The sequence below is a fragment of the Osmerus mordax genome, chromosome 14 (assembly GCF_038355195.1).
Source record: "Osmerus mordax isolate fOsmMor3 chromosome 14, fOsmMor3.pri, whole genome shotgun sequence".
NCBI classification, from domain to species: Eukaryota; Metazoa; Chordata; class Actinopteri; order Osmeriformes; family Osmeridae; genus Osmerus; species Osmerus mordax.
In genome coordinates this window covers 13,663,837-13,680,040 of record NC_090063.1, presented here as the reverse complement: position 1 = coordinate 13,680,040, position 16,204 = coordinate 13,663,837, and the positions used below count along the sequence as shown (strand labels likewise).

Genomic DNA, 16,204 nt, shown 5'->3' with positions numbered 1-16,204 from the left:
ACGTTGAATGGTTCAGTTCTTTATTCAGAAACAGCTGATTTACATCCTGGTGATTATATACAGGTGTGATGATGTCATGGCTCACGGTTCACTCATCCCTCCCTGACCCTGACCCCTTTCCTCCTCCTCTCAGGAAAAGAACAGTTGCTCACAGATGCGTTGTGTGTCCTCCGGACTGCTCACTTCATGGCCGATGGTTCGAGGGTCTGCATAAATCTCATAGTCATTTCCCCCCTAACACACACACACACACATAAAGCAGTTATAGCATGACTTGTGTTACAGTGGAACACAGCAAGGAGCAGTTACAGGCCAATAGATACCGGTAGAAGCCAGTCTGGCATTAGGTGTTACTCACAGGGTTGGTTTTGTCTCCAAAGAAGTGTATAGTGGAGTATCCATCACTGTCGAGCAGGCCCAGACAGTAGCGCTTGTCCCATCCCTCAGGAAACACATCAAAGCTGATCTGACCCCCTTCACACACACAGGAAGGCAGGAGAGGGTGCATGTCAGTGTTAGGTTCAGGGGTCAGATCTGAAGAGAAAGGCCAGGCCTTGGGTCAAAGGTCATACCTATAGAGAATGCCAGGCCTTTGCCTTTGAACTCTTCCCGCAGCACTGAGACAAACTTGTCTCGGATTTGTTCTTTCTGTAAAAAAAGAAAAAAGAAGGTGCTGGAATGTGTGATGACTGTCCTGCAGTGCTATCTAGTGGACTGAAACATCAACAGCAGCTTGTTTTACAGAGTGAGAAAAAACTAGAGACAGGAAGAGAGAGAGAAACCAGAAGAGGAGGGAGGCTGACAGAGAGCGAGGCAGAGGTATAAAGACAGAGGGGTACAGAAAGAGGTAAGAAGAGAGGCTGACCTTGTCCAGTTCGTAGAATTCTATCCTCTCCTCCTGAGAGCAGCTCCGACCAACAGGACACACATTCAGCATTCCGTTACGGAACTCAATAAACGTTCCCCTGGGACAGAGGACCAGTCAGTCGTGTGTGTGTACCTCTTCCAGGGCATCTTGATCATGTGGGTGAGGCAGAAGTGCGTATGTGTGCGTGGGTGTACCTTTTTCTGGGCAACTTGATCTTGGCCATGTAGTTGAGGCAGAAGTTGATGAAGTCTTGAAGAAGTTCCTCCCCCATGTGCGCCTGAATGCTCTAAACAGACCAATCACAGACCAGGGATCTGAGATAAGGAAGTGGACATGGGACATGGTTGGCAAACTAGCCAATAAGAGACAGTCTTACCTGCACTGCCAGAAGTTGTCCATTCTTATAGGCCACAAGTCCATTCTCAGCAAACACATAATCCGCCTTCTGTACAACTGGACACAAATACACACAAGGTACAGGCACAGTAGACTTTCAGTAGATTCCCCTAGCTGACACCAGATCCTGGCAGTTTTTTTTTATAGGGATTTCTATCTGTCTGTATGGTCTATGTCTGTCTGTCTGTCTGTCTGTCTGTGTGTGTGTGACACTCTCACACACATACATAAAGGCTGTAGAAAGGTCATCCTGGCCTATACAAGGGATCAGTTACACCAGTCACACGCTCACCGTCCTCCCCTAGTTGCTCCCGGATCTTGTCGAGGTCGGAGCCCCCCACCACACCGACACGTACGCGCCCCCGAAGGCGCTGAAGGAATTCGTACATCTTCGGTGTCACGCGCTGGGACCAGACAGAAACAGAGTCAAATCACACAAGTCTCTGAGTCTGCGCTATAACACAGTGTATCGGAAGTCAGCTAGCTGGCACCTAACTTCAACAGGAATATTAGCTCTTCTGCTCCAGTGGCCGTATTGACGAGGCTTGTCCAAGCCAACGAGTAATGCTGCTTAGTAAAGACTTATTAAATTAATTTAATTTACAGATGATAATTAATTAGATTATGTTTACATTCTAGCCTAATGATTGTCTGTCTCTTTTTCTCTTATCAGTCTTACTTACCTGGCGTGCAGCGGTGAGCGTTCCGTCTACATCGAAAAGGCACAGCGTCTTTGTGTCAGTGGCACTTTCACTCATTTTCTTTAAAACAGTCGGCTCCAAGAGCTCTACAGTAGATCTTATCTTCCACAATGCTGTACCTGGATTGTGTGCGGAAGACGTGTTGTCTGCAACGTCACCTCGGTTGTGTACAGGGAAATGATTTTTGGATTCCTATCCAATCAGAGTGGCAGTACGATATATCTTCGATTCATACTCCAACCGGCGGAGATTCCGCAACAGGGACAGAAATCCTGTATTGGGGTATGTCTAAAGGGTGAATTAAATCGATGTTGTGTTTTTCTGAGGTTAGCTGCGCTCTACGCTAGTATGACAGACGAAACCCGTTCAGACTGTCTTAAAAATCATCGTTGTTGATCATTTATATGCAGTTCATGTGGGCCAGACGCCAGTTTAGCTATACCACGCAAACACGACAGCACAACACTGGCGTAGTTGCCGCCCATCTTAACGGGCTGCGCTGGGATATGAACTAAGGAACACCACAAAGCAACGCCCACTGTAACTATTGGTCTGAAGCAGATTTCGGACTAGCATTAAAGACTTCCGGTTAAACCCCAGAATGAGTGAACATTTTGCAATTTGTATGTGAGGCTAGTTTAATCGCCGTACAGCGGTGTCCTCAAAGTAAACAGGTAGCGAGGATAGAGTGCAGGACGCATCGAGAGTATGGCTGAAGCACGCAAAGTCATTGTGTACGGCGGAAAAGGCGCCCTGGGGTCTGCATGCGTACAGTACTTCAAATCTAAGAGCTGGGTGGGTGTGTAGCTGGCTTGTAATTTAACTTAAATCTAGTTGGACAGCCGTAGATAGTTATGTAGCCTAATTAACTAGAACTTTCTGCAACCCTGTCTAAGTTGCAATTGTTAAGTAGCCCACAGTAAATCTCTATGCTGTACTAGTTACGACTAAATGCTACCAACGGCATGAGATGTCTTCTGAACTGAACCGGTGTTGTACCGAAATCGGTGACCTATCAAAAACTGTGTCGCTGTTTTAATCGCTTGCCATAAGGGTCCGCAAATGTTCGAGCCATAACCCTAACATTAGCAAGCCATTAAAACAGCGACCCCTGGCCCTGGTCAGTTTTGGATAGGTCACCACCTATTTCGGTACCACACCTGTTCAGTTCAGAAGACAACTCACGGAGTTGACAATTATCTTTAATTATATTTTCGTTGACAGTGGGTCGCGAGCGTTGATATCGGTGCCAACGAGGACGCGAACGCCAACGTACTGGTTACAGTTAACGACTCCTTCACCGGACAAGCGGACCAGGTGAGTCGGTGTGTGTTTGAGAGACATGTATACCAATACCAATGTTGAAAATCTATTTAGTCCATTAATACGAAATGACAATGACTCAGACCACCAATAACTTGCATGTACCAGAACTGGTAAGTTGATACTGATTATGGATGTGTTTCATTGCATAGGTGACGGCAGATGTGTCTTCGTTACTAGGGGAACAGAAGGTGGATGCCATTCTGTGTGTGGCAGGAGGCTGGGCAGGAGGAAGCGCCAAGGCAAAAGGTCAACTTGCAGACCCCATCTCCTTCCCTCTCTTACATTTACATTTAGTCATTTAGCAGACGCTCTTATCCAGAGCGACTTACAGTAAGTACAGGGACATTCCCCCGAGGCAAGTAGGGTGAAGTGCCTTGCCCAAGGACACAACGTCAGTTGGCATGACCGGGAATCGAACTGGCAACCTTCGGATTACTAGTCCGACTCCCTCACCGCTCAGCCACCTGACTCTCTTAATGAAGACTTCACATTATTTCTCAGTAACCCGCTCTCTCCCTCTCTCTCTGCCTCCCCCCACTCTTCTCTACACTTCTCTTCTTCCTTCTCACTTCATCCTTCCAGCTCTCTTTAAGAACAGTGACTTGATGTGGAAACAGAGTGTGTGGACCTCAACCATTTCCAGTCACCTAGCAACCAAACACCTGAAGGAGGGAGGGCTGCTCACTTTGGCGGGGGCCAAGGCTGGTTTGACTGGATCCCCAGGTACACACCCACTCAAACCCAGTTACACACACATATATACCCAGGCACACACACAAACCCCTAATGTTCAGTGTGACTACAGGACTTAGGAATCTCGGAAAGGAATCTTACATTTACATTTATGCATTTAGCAGACGCTTTTATCCAAAGCGACTTCCCAGAGACAGTTTTACAAAAGTGCATAGGTCCCTGATCATGACAACGAGATAGCCCCAAACATTGCGGGTAGCCAAACATGAAGCATAGATGGTTAAACCAAATAAGTCCAAAGGGAAGAACAATAAGAGCATGTAGTTAGACAAGTTACAATTAAACAGCAAGAACCTCAAAAGTGCAAGAGTGTACCTGTGGACACTCACTACCAAAGTAATGCCACTACAGTACTATTACTACTCCAGTACAGAATTACTGCTACAGTAATGGTATATTCCTACAGGACTACTGCACAGTACCACAGTATTACTCTTACAGTAATGGTATATTCCTACAGGACTACTGCACAGTACCGCAGTATTACTCTTACAGTAATGGTAATGTATTGCTACAGTATTCCATTCTGTAACAGTAATACTACTACAGTACTATAGTATTGCTGTTACTGTAATAATGTATTACTACACAGTACTTCTACAGTAAGATAGTACTGTTGCAGCACTACCATTGCTGTGTCTCCAGGTATGCTGGGTTATGGCATGGCGAAGGCAGCTGTCCACCAGCTGTGTCAGTCTCTAGCAGGGGCCAACAGTGGTCTGCCTCCTGGAGCAACTGCTGTCGCTATACTGCCGTGAGTCTGTCTGTGTGTGTGTGTGTCTGTCTGTCTCTCTGTCTGTCAGTGTCTGACTGTCTCTTTCTCTATCCATGTCTCGGTCTCTCTGCCTGCTTGTCTCTCTGGTTGTTGTCTGTCTGTCTGTCTTTTTCTGCATGTTTGTCTCAGATTCCATCAAATCATACACACTCATGACAGACTAGAAAGCATCTAATTGACAAATCCTGCTCCTCCACAGTGTCACATTGGACACGCCCATGAACAGGAAGTTTATGCCAGAGGGTGACACCACTTCCTGGACGCCGTTGGAATACGTGGCTGAGTAAGTGACCTAACCTGTGTGTGTGTGGGTGTGGGTGTGTGTTAGTGATGACTGTGCTCTGTCTTTCAGACTGTTCTACAACTGGACGAGTGGAGAGAACCGTCCTGCGTCCGGTACACTGGTGGAGCTGGTGACATCACAGGGCCAGACACAGGCCACGCCCGTATAGACACAGGCCACGCCCCCCTGGGAAGTAATTGTCCAAATTGCCAACTCAAAATCTGCCTGTGTCTCAGGTCCCATTCTAACTGAGCAGAACCTTAACACATCCCACTAGAGCCCCTGTAAACAAGCAGTGCACGTTTTAAGGTGTGTGTGTGTGTGTGTGTACACAATCTGTCCCCTGTGTAAGGTGCCTCCAGCTGCTATAAACCCTAAAACTGATGTGGTTATCCTGTCATTTCTGTGTCGGCTGAGTCTGCTCCTCTGCTGTGTGTCTCATCTGTACAGCTGGGTCTCTTCCATTGTTTCTCTGCAATGTCTTTATTCTGGATCTGTTGTGGTTATACTGTGTAGTCTTGTTGTATACACTGTCTAAACCAGTGGTTGCACCACTCACTGGATTTATAACTATTGAGGCCTAACACTTATTTCATTCATTTATGATAATGTTTATTTTTTTCGTTTTTTTTCTCATAGTTCAATTTTTGACCTTTTGAAGCTTCTGAATGACGTTTGTCGTTACCTTGGATCTTCAGTCTGGGACAAGACTGCTGACATCAGCCATGTTTGTGCGCCTTCGTGTGGTTGATAGTGGTATTATAAGTAATACGTGTGCGAATTAATTTGAGAGCCATGAAGTCAAATAAGAACTGGGATACAGAAGTCTCGTGTGATTTAAGCTTCTACCAAAGATGTCCAAGCTGGTGTCGCTCTGACTTTAACAAGGTGTGAATGTGAGGATCTTTGTACATAAAATTGAGCAACGAAAGTTTTGCAAGCATATAATGGTAGTTCTACACAGTATCTATGGGCTTACTCCTATATGTAAAAACGGATGGTCAGCGGTTCACTACTAGCACTGTATTGTGCCAGTATGAGCGCCTCCATGCCTTCGACGTTGTCCATGGTCCTGCTTCACGCAGGACACGTTGCCGGAGAATTCTGCACTCACAAGCCGAGATCGTTCACTTTATGGACCACAATCTACTTTAGCGGTAACAAGATCCTTCAACGGACGAGGTGTCCTATGTGCTCCACTGTCGGTATGGACTTTAATTGGAGGCTGGAGCGCAGTGGGCCATGTTGAATTATCATCATGTAGCTTACCGCGCGGACTGCCGCATGAACAGCGCGCTGTGACGAGAAGCAGCTATCATACATAATAACCGGATACCGTTAGCTCGCGAGCATGAGGAACCTGCTCTGGAGAAACTGGAGATATTGTGTTGGAATGTAACCCACAAACACGGCGTGTCCTCAGACTGGTTTAAAACTAGGCCTATAGTTATACAGGATTAGGATATTTGATTGTCGAAGGATTAGGCTATATCATAGTTCCCCCACCCCCCTCCCTGTTTTTTACCCCAGGCTGTCTCTCTCCCTCCAACAACATTCTCAACCTCCCGTTTCTTTTTCCAATTCAACTCAACCCTCTCTATCCCTTTCTCTCTCTAACTCAACCAATCAATCCCTGTCTGTCACTCCGCCCCCACGCCCGCGCCCCCACCACCTTTCTGAAACATGTGTGGCTGACATGGTTTACACTCGGATTTGCCTGACTTGACCAGATTCAAAAATCAATACTGATGCGCACGTATGAGGAAACGAATGGTTGATACCAGCGTTGTCCGTCTCCCCCCGTTTCCCAGTACGGCACACAGCATAGGCTGTGTCAAACCTTCCGAAAACGCTCTGTCCGCCTGTTGGAGTGTGTGTGTGTGTGTGTGTGTGTGAGAGAGAGAGAGAGAGAGAGAGAGAGAGAGAGAGAGAGAGAGAGAGAGAGAGAGAGAGAGAGAGAGAGAGAGAGAGAGAGAGAGAGAGAGAGAGAGAGAGAGAGAGAGAGAGAGAGAGAGAGAGAGAGAGAGAGAGAGAGAGAGAGAGAGAGAGAGAGAGAGAGAGAGAGAGAGAGAGTGATAGCAGGGCACAGAGAGACTCACAGTAACCTTCAAGGCACCCCCGGCGAAGAGATGAAGGGATATTAAAGTGTTGGCTGCGCGTGCCACATTGACTTTTATACCGTGCTCGCGCTTCGACGTGATGCTGACGGTAGTTTTCCCAAGACTGCGCATGTAAAAGAGCAGGTGCACACGCGCGCGCGCGCACACATGCACACATTCTCCCTCTCGTTCTGCTCTCTCTCGCTCATATTATTCCCCCTCCTCTCCGCGCACGCATGCGGGCGGGCGCTGAGGAGAACTTCAGGACAGGACACGCGAGGAGACTGGCGTAAGGGGAGCGTGACAGTGCTGTAATGTGTATTTACCGGATCTTCTGAAATATTTCATCCCGCGCAGGAGGGTAAGACCAGCATATTTCCTTCCATTTTGCATTTTAGTGTAGGAAGCAGCCGTGTCCTGCAGCTCAATGCAGGCGCTGTGTGATTGCGTATTCTGAGAATTTTAAGTGATCAACAGAGTTATTGGAGTTGATTATGTAGCCTTATTGCCTCCGTAGTTGGATACTGTTGATGGTAGCTATGGCCCTACGCCATTCAGTGAATGCGTTTCCCTGCATAGCCGCAGTATTGTCATCTCCCCCCTCCTCTCTCCCCCTCCCACGACGGGACGGCCTCTCTCGTGGGTTAGTGACACCCCAGTTGATTAACGAGCTCGTGAGGCGGGCACGAAGCTGCGTGCGGTTCGCCGTTCCCGCCGACACTGGATAGGATGTAGAGGTGCAGGCTCCCGCGAGGAGAAGTAGGGAAGGCGACCGAGGGGGACTGCACGTGTCAGCAGGAAAGTGAGGAGAACCGTGGATGAGTTATCCACCGGAGGGGTTGGTTAACCTACATACCGGGACAGCTTTCTGACCGCTGCCGTGCGGTCTGCTTTGTCATGGTAATGACCACTCTGCAACAGTCTTGTTAGACACTCTTTAGCCTGTGAACAGCCCACAGAATTCCGAGTTTTAAGTGCATATTGATACTCACATGAACTGGGAAGGGTTCTAAACAACAGGGTTGTAACGAAGGCAAGTTGCATCCAGATAATATAAAAAAATATTCAACTAACTGTAACTGTGTGTGTGTGTGTCTGTGTGCACGTGGGCATGTTTACATGTGTCTGTTTGTGTCGGTTTCTTTCATGCATGTGTGTGTGCATGTGTCTGTATGTGTGGGTGTCTTCGTATGTGTGTGTGTGTGCTTGTGTGCGTGTGCATGTGTGTGGGATTGTGTGCATATGCTTGAGTGTGTGCATGCCTGTGTGTGTGTGCATGCCTGTGTGTGTGTGCATGCCTGTGTGTGTGTGTGTCCAGGAAGAGAGCATGGCTCAGACGGGATGGCGGCTCCTGCTGCTGCTGTTGCTCTGGTTCGACCTGACAGGAGCCAAGGGGGTCAAAGGCAAGAAAGGCCAGAAAGTCATCTGTCCATCGTAAGTGACATTGCTAAACTACATCTAATTAAACTTGATTTAATTAGATGGGGGAGTCAGGTGGCTGAGCGGTGAGGGAATCGGGCTAGTAATCCGAAGGTTGCCAGTTCGATTCCCAGTCATGCCAACTGACGTTGTATCCTTGGGCAAGGCACTTCACCCTACTTGCTTCGGGGGAATGTCCCTGTACTTACTGTAAGTCGCTCTGGATAAGAGCGTCTGCTAAATGACTAAATGTAAATGTAAACAATGCACCACACTAGCATCAGCTAGTTGAACTACACTCCACACTAACATCAGGTAGTTAAACTCCACTCCACACTAACATCAGCTAGTTAAACTATCGCTCCACACTAACATCAGGTAGTTAAACTCCACTCCACACTAACATCAGCTAGTTAAACTATCGCTCCACACTAACATCAGGTAGTTAAACTGCGCTCCACTAAGATCACCAGCTAGAAAACCTAGGTCCACAAAAACGATAATAAACCAAGCTGTAAACTTACTCCAACTATTAAACTCCAGTCCTGAATGGTATGGTCAGGGTCCCCATGGTAACATTGTGTTGTTGTACAGGGAATTGTCGGCAGAGGAACTGGCCCAGGTTCCTGCCAACTCCACCAGCAACATCCTGAACCGTCTGATGGTCAGCTATGACCCCCGCATCCGACCCAACTTCAAAGGTTGGTCACCTTAGTTAGGGCTTGTACCCTGAGAGAGTATCTAACCTAATCCTGCGGCAGAGGGTGTATAGTTTAGCCAGAGTGAATTAATTAACATATCCACGTCCAAAGAAGTACAATTCAACGCAAAGCTTTATGGATTTTTGTTGTTTGTTTAAAATGGGATTTCTTTCCTGTGGCTGGCTGTGTGTGTGTGTGTGGGGGGGGGGGGGGGGGGGAGTAGAGGACAGGAGGAATGTTTGTGGTTGATTAGATGTCTGAGAGGGCTGCAGGCCATGACCATATGCTGTTCAGTGAAGAACGAGTCAAGCGGAATGTCACATGACCTGATCTCAGAAGCTTTTTAGATGTCTGATGGTCCAAAATGGACATAGAAACTTGACCACCTTAAAACCATAACCACTCACAACTACAACCCCTTGAGCCACTAGAACTACAGCTCCTGATCCCACTAGAACTACAACCCCACGAGAGACTAAAACTACAACCCCTGGAGCCACTAGAACTAGATCTCCTAGATCTACAACTACTACCACAAAAAATACTGTGTGTCAATTTACGAGTATGTTTTTGAGTAAGAATAAAAAATTATGTATTTGAGCACAAATTATTATGAGTGTGTAATATGAGAATATGTATGTTTGCATTGTAGGCATACCAGTTGAAGACAAAGTAAACATTTTCATCAACAGTTTTGGTTCTATCCAGGAGACCACCATGGTGAGTCACTATCATGAACACTAACCTCCACCATCACTAAAATACGCATTCAGAATCCTTAACTCCAACATTGTTGTTTTTTAACATTACCGGTATTTGTCTTTTTGTCAACTGTGATTGACTGTTCCTACCTGGTTTTGATTGCTGTCTCCAGGACTACCGGGTGAATATTTTCCTCCGCCAGCGCTGGAACGACCCTCGCCTCCGCCTGCCGGCCGACTTCAAGAGTGAGGCGTTGACGGTGGATCCCAAAATGTTCCAGTGTCTTTGGAAGCCCGATTTGTTCTTCGCCAACGAGAAGAATGCCAACTTCCACGACGTCACGCAAGACAACATACTGCTATTCATCTTCCGCAACGGAGACGTGCTGATCAGCATGAGGCAAGGGCACACACTACCACACACACACAGTCTATCATCCTCCGCAATGGAGACGTGCTGTTCAGCATAAGGCAGAGGCACACACTACCACACACACACCTCACACATTTTTCCTTTGCTTATGTAATGTGTTCGATGCTGTCTTGTGTTCCAGGCTGTCAGTGACGCTGTCCTGCCCCCTGGACCTCACCTTGTTCCCCATGGACACCCAATTCTGCAAAATGCAGCTGGAGAGCTGTAAGATCCCTCACCCACCTACTCCCTAACTCACCCACACACTCACTAACTCACCCAACTACTCCCTAACTCACCCACACACTCACTAACTCGTTAAGCCACTAATTTACTCACTGACTCACTCACATACTTACTAACTCATCCACTAACCCACTTACTCACACAGCCCCTCACTGACTCACACAGCCCCTCACTGACTCACACAGCCCCTCACTGACTCACACAGCCCCTCACTGACTCACACAGCCCCTCACTAACTCACACATCCTGCCCCCCTTCCCCTATCACTGACATGGTTGTATCTGTGTTTTCCAGTTGGTTACACTACCAGCGACCTAGTGTTCATGTGGCAGTCAGACCCAGTTCAGATGGATGAGATTGCTCTGCCGCAATTCGACATCAAACAGGAAGACATCGAATACGGCAACTGCACCAAATTCTACCCCGGCACAGGTTATACACTGTGGTGAAGTTGATGTTGAGATGCAGAATGTGGTAATATTGAGGTTGTAGATGCAGAATGTGATCCCAGCAAAGTTTAGATCAGTTTCACTTACAGAATGTGGTTATAGTGAGGTTGGAATCCAGAAAGTGGTCTATTGAGCCTGAGTTGCAAAAAGTGTTTGTACTGAGGTTGGGATGCAGTCTGGGATGCAGAGAGGTTGAGGTGATGTCTAATGTATGAGTCAGTGAAATGGGGACAAGGGAATCTGTTTGCCACACATCTCTGAACCCGGCCCTCCGCTCTTATGTAACTCTTCTTTCATGTAAATCTGTTACGCAAGACCTTTGTATGGATGAATTAATCTAAGTGGACGAGCACCTTGATGACTGAATATCAGTTGATGGGAAGATAATGTATGCATGTATGTCTGCCCTGTGTGTGTCTGACGTGTGTGTGTGGAGATCTGATTTATGTGTGTGTACTGCTGTGTGTTTTTCTAACCTGTATATGTGTGTGTGTGTGAGCCATGTGTGTACCTGATCTGTGTGTGACCCGTGTGTGTGTGTATCTTATCTGTGTGTGTGTGTACAGGCTACTACACGTGTGTGGAGGTGATCTTCATGCTGCGGAGGCAGGTGGGGTTTTACCTGATGGGCGTGTACGCGCCCACGCTTCTCATTGTGGTCCTGTCATGGCTCTCCTTCTGGATCAACCCCGATGCCAGCGCTGCCAGGGTGCCCCTAGGTACGGGCATCACCCCTGACCCTTCATACCGACCCCTGACCCCTCCCCAGATGGGTGTCAGATGTCCCATCTCTCCACTGTCATACGGATCCACCTCCTCACATCATTCCCCTAACATTCGTCTGTCCGTCCATCCATCCGTCTTCCATTGATCCAGGTAAGTTTGCTGACATAATCACCCCCTGCTGTCTTTCTCTCAACTGTATTATTCCCTCCATCAGCAGTCTCTCTCTCTATCCCTCCTGTACCTCTGTATTCGCTCTCTCTCTATCTACTTCTTACTCCCCCGCCTATTTCCCTGCCATTTCTCTCCCCAGGAATCCTCTTGGTTTCCTTCCTCCTCTCTCTCTCTCTTTCTCTTTCTCTTTCTCTCTCTCTCTCTCTCTCTCTCTCTCTCTCTCTCTCTCTCGCTCTCGCTCTCTCTCTCTCTCTCTCTCTCTCTCTCTCTCTCTCTCTCTCACCTTCTCTCACCCCCCTCCATTGTCTCTCGCCCTCTTTTACCTCTCTTTCCTGTCTCTCTCTCACCCCTATCCCATCTCTCTTTCTCACCGTCTCTCACCCCTCTCTCCTGTCTCTCTATTTCTCTCGCAGCCTCTCTCACCCCGCTCTCCTATCTCTCACCCTTTCTCATCCCTCTCCCCTGAATCTCTCATTCTGTCTACCTCCTCTCCCCTATTGCTCTCTCACCCTCTCTCCCCCTTCTCCCCCGTCTCTCCCCAGGGATCCTGTCAGTGCTATCTCTGTCCTCAGAGTCCATGTCTTTGGCCTCGGAGCTTCCAAAGGTCTCCTACGTTAAAGCCATAGACGTCTGGCTCATCACCTGCCTGCTTTTTGGCTTCTCCTCACTAGTGGAGTATGCTGTAGTGCAGGTCAGACACTCTGTCTCTCTCTCACACACACACACACACACACACGTCCTCGCGCAAACACACACAGACAGATATCCTCATTCAAACATCACACACACAAATGTCACACAGATGGTTTGAGTGTGTCTGAAAGTAAGTGTGTGTGTGTTTGTCAGGTGATGTTGAACAGTCCAAAACGCATTGAGGAGGAGAAGGCCAAGATGGCGACCAAGGAGAAAGCCCTGAGAGAAAAGGAGGGCAAAAAGACGCCCTCCAAGACCCCCAACACAGTCAACGGCACGGGAGGAACTCCCATCCATGTCAGCACTCTGCAGGCAAGTGTGTCTGTGAGTGTGTCAGTGATGGGTGTGACAGGTTCTAAGATGTGAAGGGGATAATTGCTGAGCGTAATTCAGCCTCCCCCGTCTTAGAGAAAGAGCTGGCTTCAAAACATCACTTTCAATAAGGGCAGTATATTTCATCACTGATCGCTTTCTCTGTCTCTCGGTGTCTGTCTGTCTGTCTGTCTGTCTGTCTGTCTGCCTGCCTGTCACCCTCTCTTTTGGTGTGTGTTGTCTCCCTGTCTCTCCTTTTTTGTGTGTGTGTGTGTGTCCAGGTTGTGGAGACCAGGTGTAAGAAGGTGTGTACATCTAAGTCAGATCTGCGCTCCAGTGACTTCAGCATCGTAGGCTCTCTCCCCAGGGACTTTGAGCTGTCCAACTTCGACTGCTACGGCAAGCCCATCGAGGTCAGCGGCGCGCTCAAATCACAGGCCAAGAACAACAAGAAGCCAGCGGCCCCCAAGCCTGTCATCCCTGCTGCAGCCAAACGCATCGACCTGTATGCACGAGCTCTGTTCCCCTTCACATTTCTGTTCTTCAACGTAATTTACTGGTTTGTGTACCTGTACTCTGGCCCCTAAGTGCAAAATCATTCAGAGGGTGATACAAGCATGACATTTTCCATGTGGTTCACCTTTAGGCTACTTAATAGGAAATTCAAGTTAGCCAGACAAAACTTGAATATGGCTGCCATTTTTCAAGATGGACACCGAATGATGGCTAGTGGAAGCAATTCTCAACATATAATAAAAGGAAAACCATTTAAAAACTCCTCACTTCAATTCCTACATAGGGTCAATTCCTATGTTTTGAAACATGGAGATTCTATTTTTGCACCATCCGTGTTTTGTAGGATGGAATAATTCATAATTTTTGGAAGGTTCAGTACATTTTATGTCTTAGTGGCCTAATAGAAAGCATTCTTTTGAAACATTTGATTTTGTATAGTTAAACATCAGTATACAGCTTTGATGTACCTCCTCAAAGTTGCTTCCGTACCTTCACCTTCATCTAACCAGACAGGGACATTTTTTCCAATCACACTGTATCCATCCTGATCTGTGCTACATAGATTGGTGGACATTTAATATCTTCCCTTTCCTCCAGTTGACAAAGACAGCACTTGTTTCAATCTATTTGCCCCTTGGACAAAGATTCTCAAATGTCAGCCATATTCAAGAAAAAAAATTATATACAATTAAAGACAGATGGTTTAACCTTTTACCATCTTAATTGTAAACACTTTCTTGTATGGTTATTTTTATATCAACTAACCCCTTGATGAGTTCCTGTGCGATATTTGGTGCTTGTATCACAAAGTGAACGACTTTGCCAAACTTTGTACTTAGCTGCCCCACTACTGTGAGGGGTGGGGGGAAGGGGGAGTAGAGAAACTGGAGATGTGGAAAATGTGTGCGGCAGTGATGGTGGTGGTGGTGGTGGGGGGGGGGGGGGGGGTAATTGTGGCATGAGCTGTGATTAACATTAAGATGTATCTGTCCATGCCTAAAATGCTTTGATATAAATATGCAATGATACACAGCATACAGTATATGTTTGATATAGCACATGTTAATATGCTTTGATATAAGTTTGATAAAACGCCATATAAAGATGCTATTATATAAGTTTGATAAAATGCTAATCAATTATGCTCAAATATGTTTGATAAACTGCTAAAACATTGTGATGGTTTAAGTTTGATAAAATGCAAGCATAAAGATGCTGTGATATAAGTTTGATACAACCCAATTTGGCCATAAGTTTAAAAGGCCATGAACAGATGCTATGATATAAGTTTGATAAAATGCAATTTCATCTTAAGTCAAGAGAACATCATGCTGATAAAGAAACAATACTGTAAATTGTGATTCTAAGATATTATAAGATATTATGGTTTAATGAAGCAACATACCTGCTTCTATAAGATCTATTAAAATGTAATCAGATGTTATTGGACCTTTGTATGTCTGTGTGTGCGTACGTGTTGACTATCCCACAATGCCATCTAGTGGACTAAAACATAACAGGTCTAAAGTCATCAGGTTAATCTCATCTCCCCAGAGAGAGATAAGAGGAAAGGAAGGAGAGATGCCTTACTCTAACCTGAAGGGAGAAAGGGGAGCTGAAGTAAAGGACAGGAACTTGTAGAAAGAAAAAAGAAAAAGATTCTGCAGTTTAGAGTGAGACAGGCTTATGGTTCCATTTTAGAGAGTGAGACAGGTTAAAGGTTCCAGTCTAGAGGTGGGACAGGATTACAATTCCATTTTAGAGAGTGAGATAGGTTAATTAATGGTTCCAGCCTAGATGTTGGACAGGCTTACAATTCAATTTTAGAGAGTGAGACAGGCTTACAGTTCCAGCTTTGAGAATGAGACAGGTTTATGGTTCCAGCTTAGAGTGAGACAGGGTAAAGCTGCCAGTAAATATACAGCATGCATCCATATACTGTATATATAAAGAGAGAGAGAGAACGCAGGTTGCATATCTGTGTAAAATATGTCAATGGTGTTACAGTTCTGTAGCAGTATTCTCCCACTCACTGCAGCACTAGGGGAGAGAAGGGGGTGTGAGAGAGGGGGGGGGGGGGGCAGAGAGCAAGAATAAGAGAAAATAATGAAAAGACAGAGAAGGAGGAGAGAGGGTAAAATAACTAATAGCCAGTGTCAGGGGGGAGACTGTCCGATCACCACAATGTTCTGCATTATTTATTGACATCTATCCCCTGTACAACCATGTACATGCGTGTGTGGGTTGTTAGCCTACGTGTGTGCGTCTATATATAAATATATCAGTATGTGTGTGTATGTGTGTGTGTTTTGTGGTTCTGTTATCTATCCACCCCCGTCCAGTGCGCGCGTGTGACTGTCTACTCGGGAGCTCGTCTCAGCTCGTGTCTCTCCGTCCTCATCGGTATTCTTTCGCTGTCTGCGCGCGGTCGGTGCTGAAACGGGTCCAGCAGTGCTCGCGCCACGAAGGGAGAAAGAGAGACATCTGCAGAGCTCAAGCCATCCTCCCACGGCGGGACCGGAACACGAGAGACAGCCACGCGACCAGGTGCCCACTGCCGTTAATCCGGCCTCTGGTCACTATGAGGACCGTCTAAGGAACCCAAGGTGCCCGATGGATGTCGTTGTTTGATAGATATCGACACACTGCATTTGGAA

The 16,204-nt window shown here is 46.8% G+C and overlaps 3 protein-coding genes across 5 annotated transcripts; 2 read left to right on the top strand and 1 right to left on the bottom strand.

Moving 5' to 3' along the window:
* Positions 1-3: 3 nt before the first annotated feature.
* pmm2 (phosphomannomutase 2) lies at positions 4-2,132 on the bottom strand. Its single transcript, XM_067249915.1, has 8 exons — positions 1,948-2,132; positions 1,557-1,668; positions 1,245-1,321; positions 1,063-1,154; positions 866-965; positions 573-648; positions 359-474; positions 4-234 (listed from the first exon to the last, which is right to left on the bottom strand). Exons 1-8 carry the CDS (start codon positions 2,020-2,022, stop codon positions 130-132), a joined length of 753 nt encoding a protein of 250 aa, XP_067106016.1. The 5' UTR covers positions 2,023-2,132; the 3' UTR covers positions 4-129.
* Positions 2,133-2,138: 6 nt separating this feature from the next.
* Positions 2,139-5,486, top strand: LOC136956089 (dihydropteridine reductase-like). Of its 2 annotated transcripts, none has more exons than XM_067249916.1 (7): positions 2,139-2,247; positions 3,190-3,282; positions 3,441-3,537; positions 3,874-4,014; positions 4,690-4,798; positions 5,019-5,102; positions 5,172-5,486. In XM_067249916.1, exons 1-7 carry the CDS (start codon positions 2,143-2,145, stop codon positions 5,269-5,271), a joined length of 729 nt encoding a protein of 242 aa, XP_067106017.1. In that variant the 5' UTR covers positions 2,139-2,142; the 3' UTR covers positions 5,272-5,486. The 2 variants fall into 2 exon arrangements, with proteins under 2 accessions (XP_067106017.1, XP_067106018.1); XM_067249917.1 differs by lacking the exon at positions 2,139-2,247 and adding an exon at positions 2,544-2,760.
* A 2,987-nt stretch (positions 5,487-8,473) lies between these two features.
* LOC136956086 (glycine receptor subunit beta-like) lies at positions 8,474-13,806 on the top strand. 2 transcript variants are annotated; one of them, XM_067249914.1, is made up of 10 exons: positions 8,474-8,635; positions 9,215-9,321; positions 9,974-10,041; positions 10,196-10,422; positions 10,577-10,659; positions 10,975-11,112; positions 11,696-11,848; positions 12,569-12,717; positions 12,873-13,031; positions 13,313-13,806. In XM_067249914.1, exons 1-10 carry the CDS (start codon positions 8,478-8,480, stop codon positions 13,616-13,618), a joined length of 1,548 nt encoding a protein of 515 aa, XP_067106015.1. In that variant the 5' UTR covers positions 8,474-8,477; the 3' UTR covers positions 13,619-13,806. The 2 variants fall into 2 exon arrangements, with proteins under 2 accessions (XP_067106015.1, XP_067106014.1); XM_067249913.1 differs by having other exon boundaries at positions 12,873-13,037.
* Positions 13,807-16,204: the final 2,398 nt, after the last annotated feature.

Coding starts and splice junctions, on each gene's coding strand:
- pmm2 (XM_067249915.1), bottom strand. CDS start 2,022: ATGAGTGAAAGTGCCACTGACACAAAGACGCTGTGCCTTTTCGATGTA. Junction 649..865: donor AATTCTACGAACTGGACAAG/GTCAGCCTCTCT, acceptor CTTTTTTTACAG/AAAGAACAAATCCGAGACAA. Junction 475..572: donor AGGCCTGGCATTCTCTATAG/GTATGACCTTTG, acceptor GTGTGTGTGAAG/GGGGTCAGATCAGCTTTGAT.
- LOC136956089 (XM_067249916.1), top strand. CDS start 2,143: ATGATTTTTGGATTCCTATCCAATCAGAGTGGCAGTACGATATATCTT. Junction 3,538..3,873: donor AGGAAGCGCCAAGGCAAAAG/GTCAACTTGCAG, acceptor TCATCCTTCCAG/CTCTCTTTAAGAACAGTGAC. Junction 5,103..5,171: donor CCGTTGGAATACGTGGCTGA/GTAAGTGACCTA, acceptor TCTGTCTTTCAG/ACTGTTCTACAACTGGACGA.
- LOC136956086 (XM_067249913.1), top strand. CDS start 8,478: ATGCCTGTGTGTGTGTGCATGCCTGTGTGTGTGTGTGTCCAGGAAGAG. Junction 8,636..9,214: donor CAGAAAGTCATCTGTCCATC/GTAAGTGACATT, acceptor GTTGTTGTACAG/GGAATTGTCGGCAGAGGAAC. Junction 9,322..9,973: donor CATCCGACCCAACTTCAAAG/GTTGGTCACCTT, acceptor TTTGCATTGTAG/GCATACCAGTTGAAGACAAA.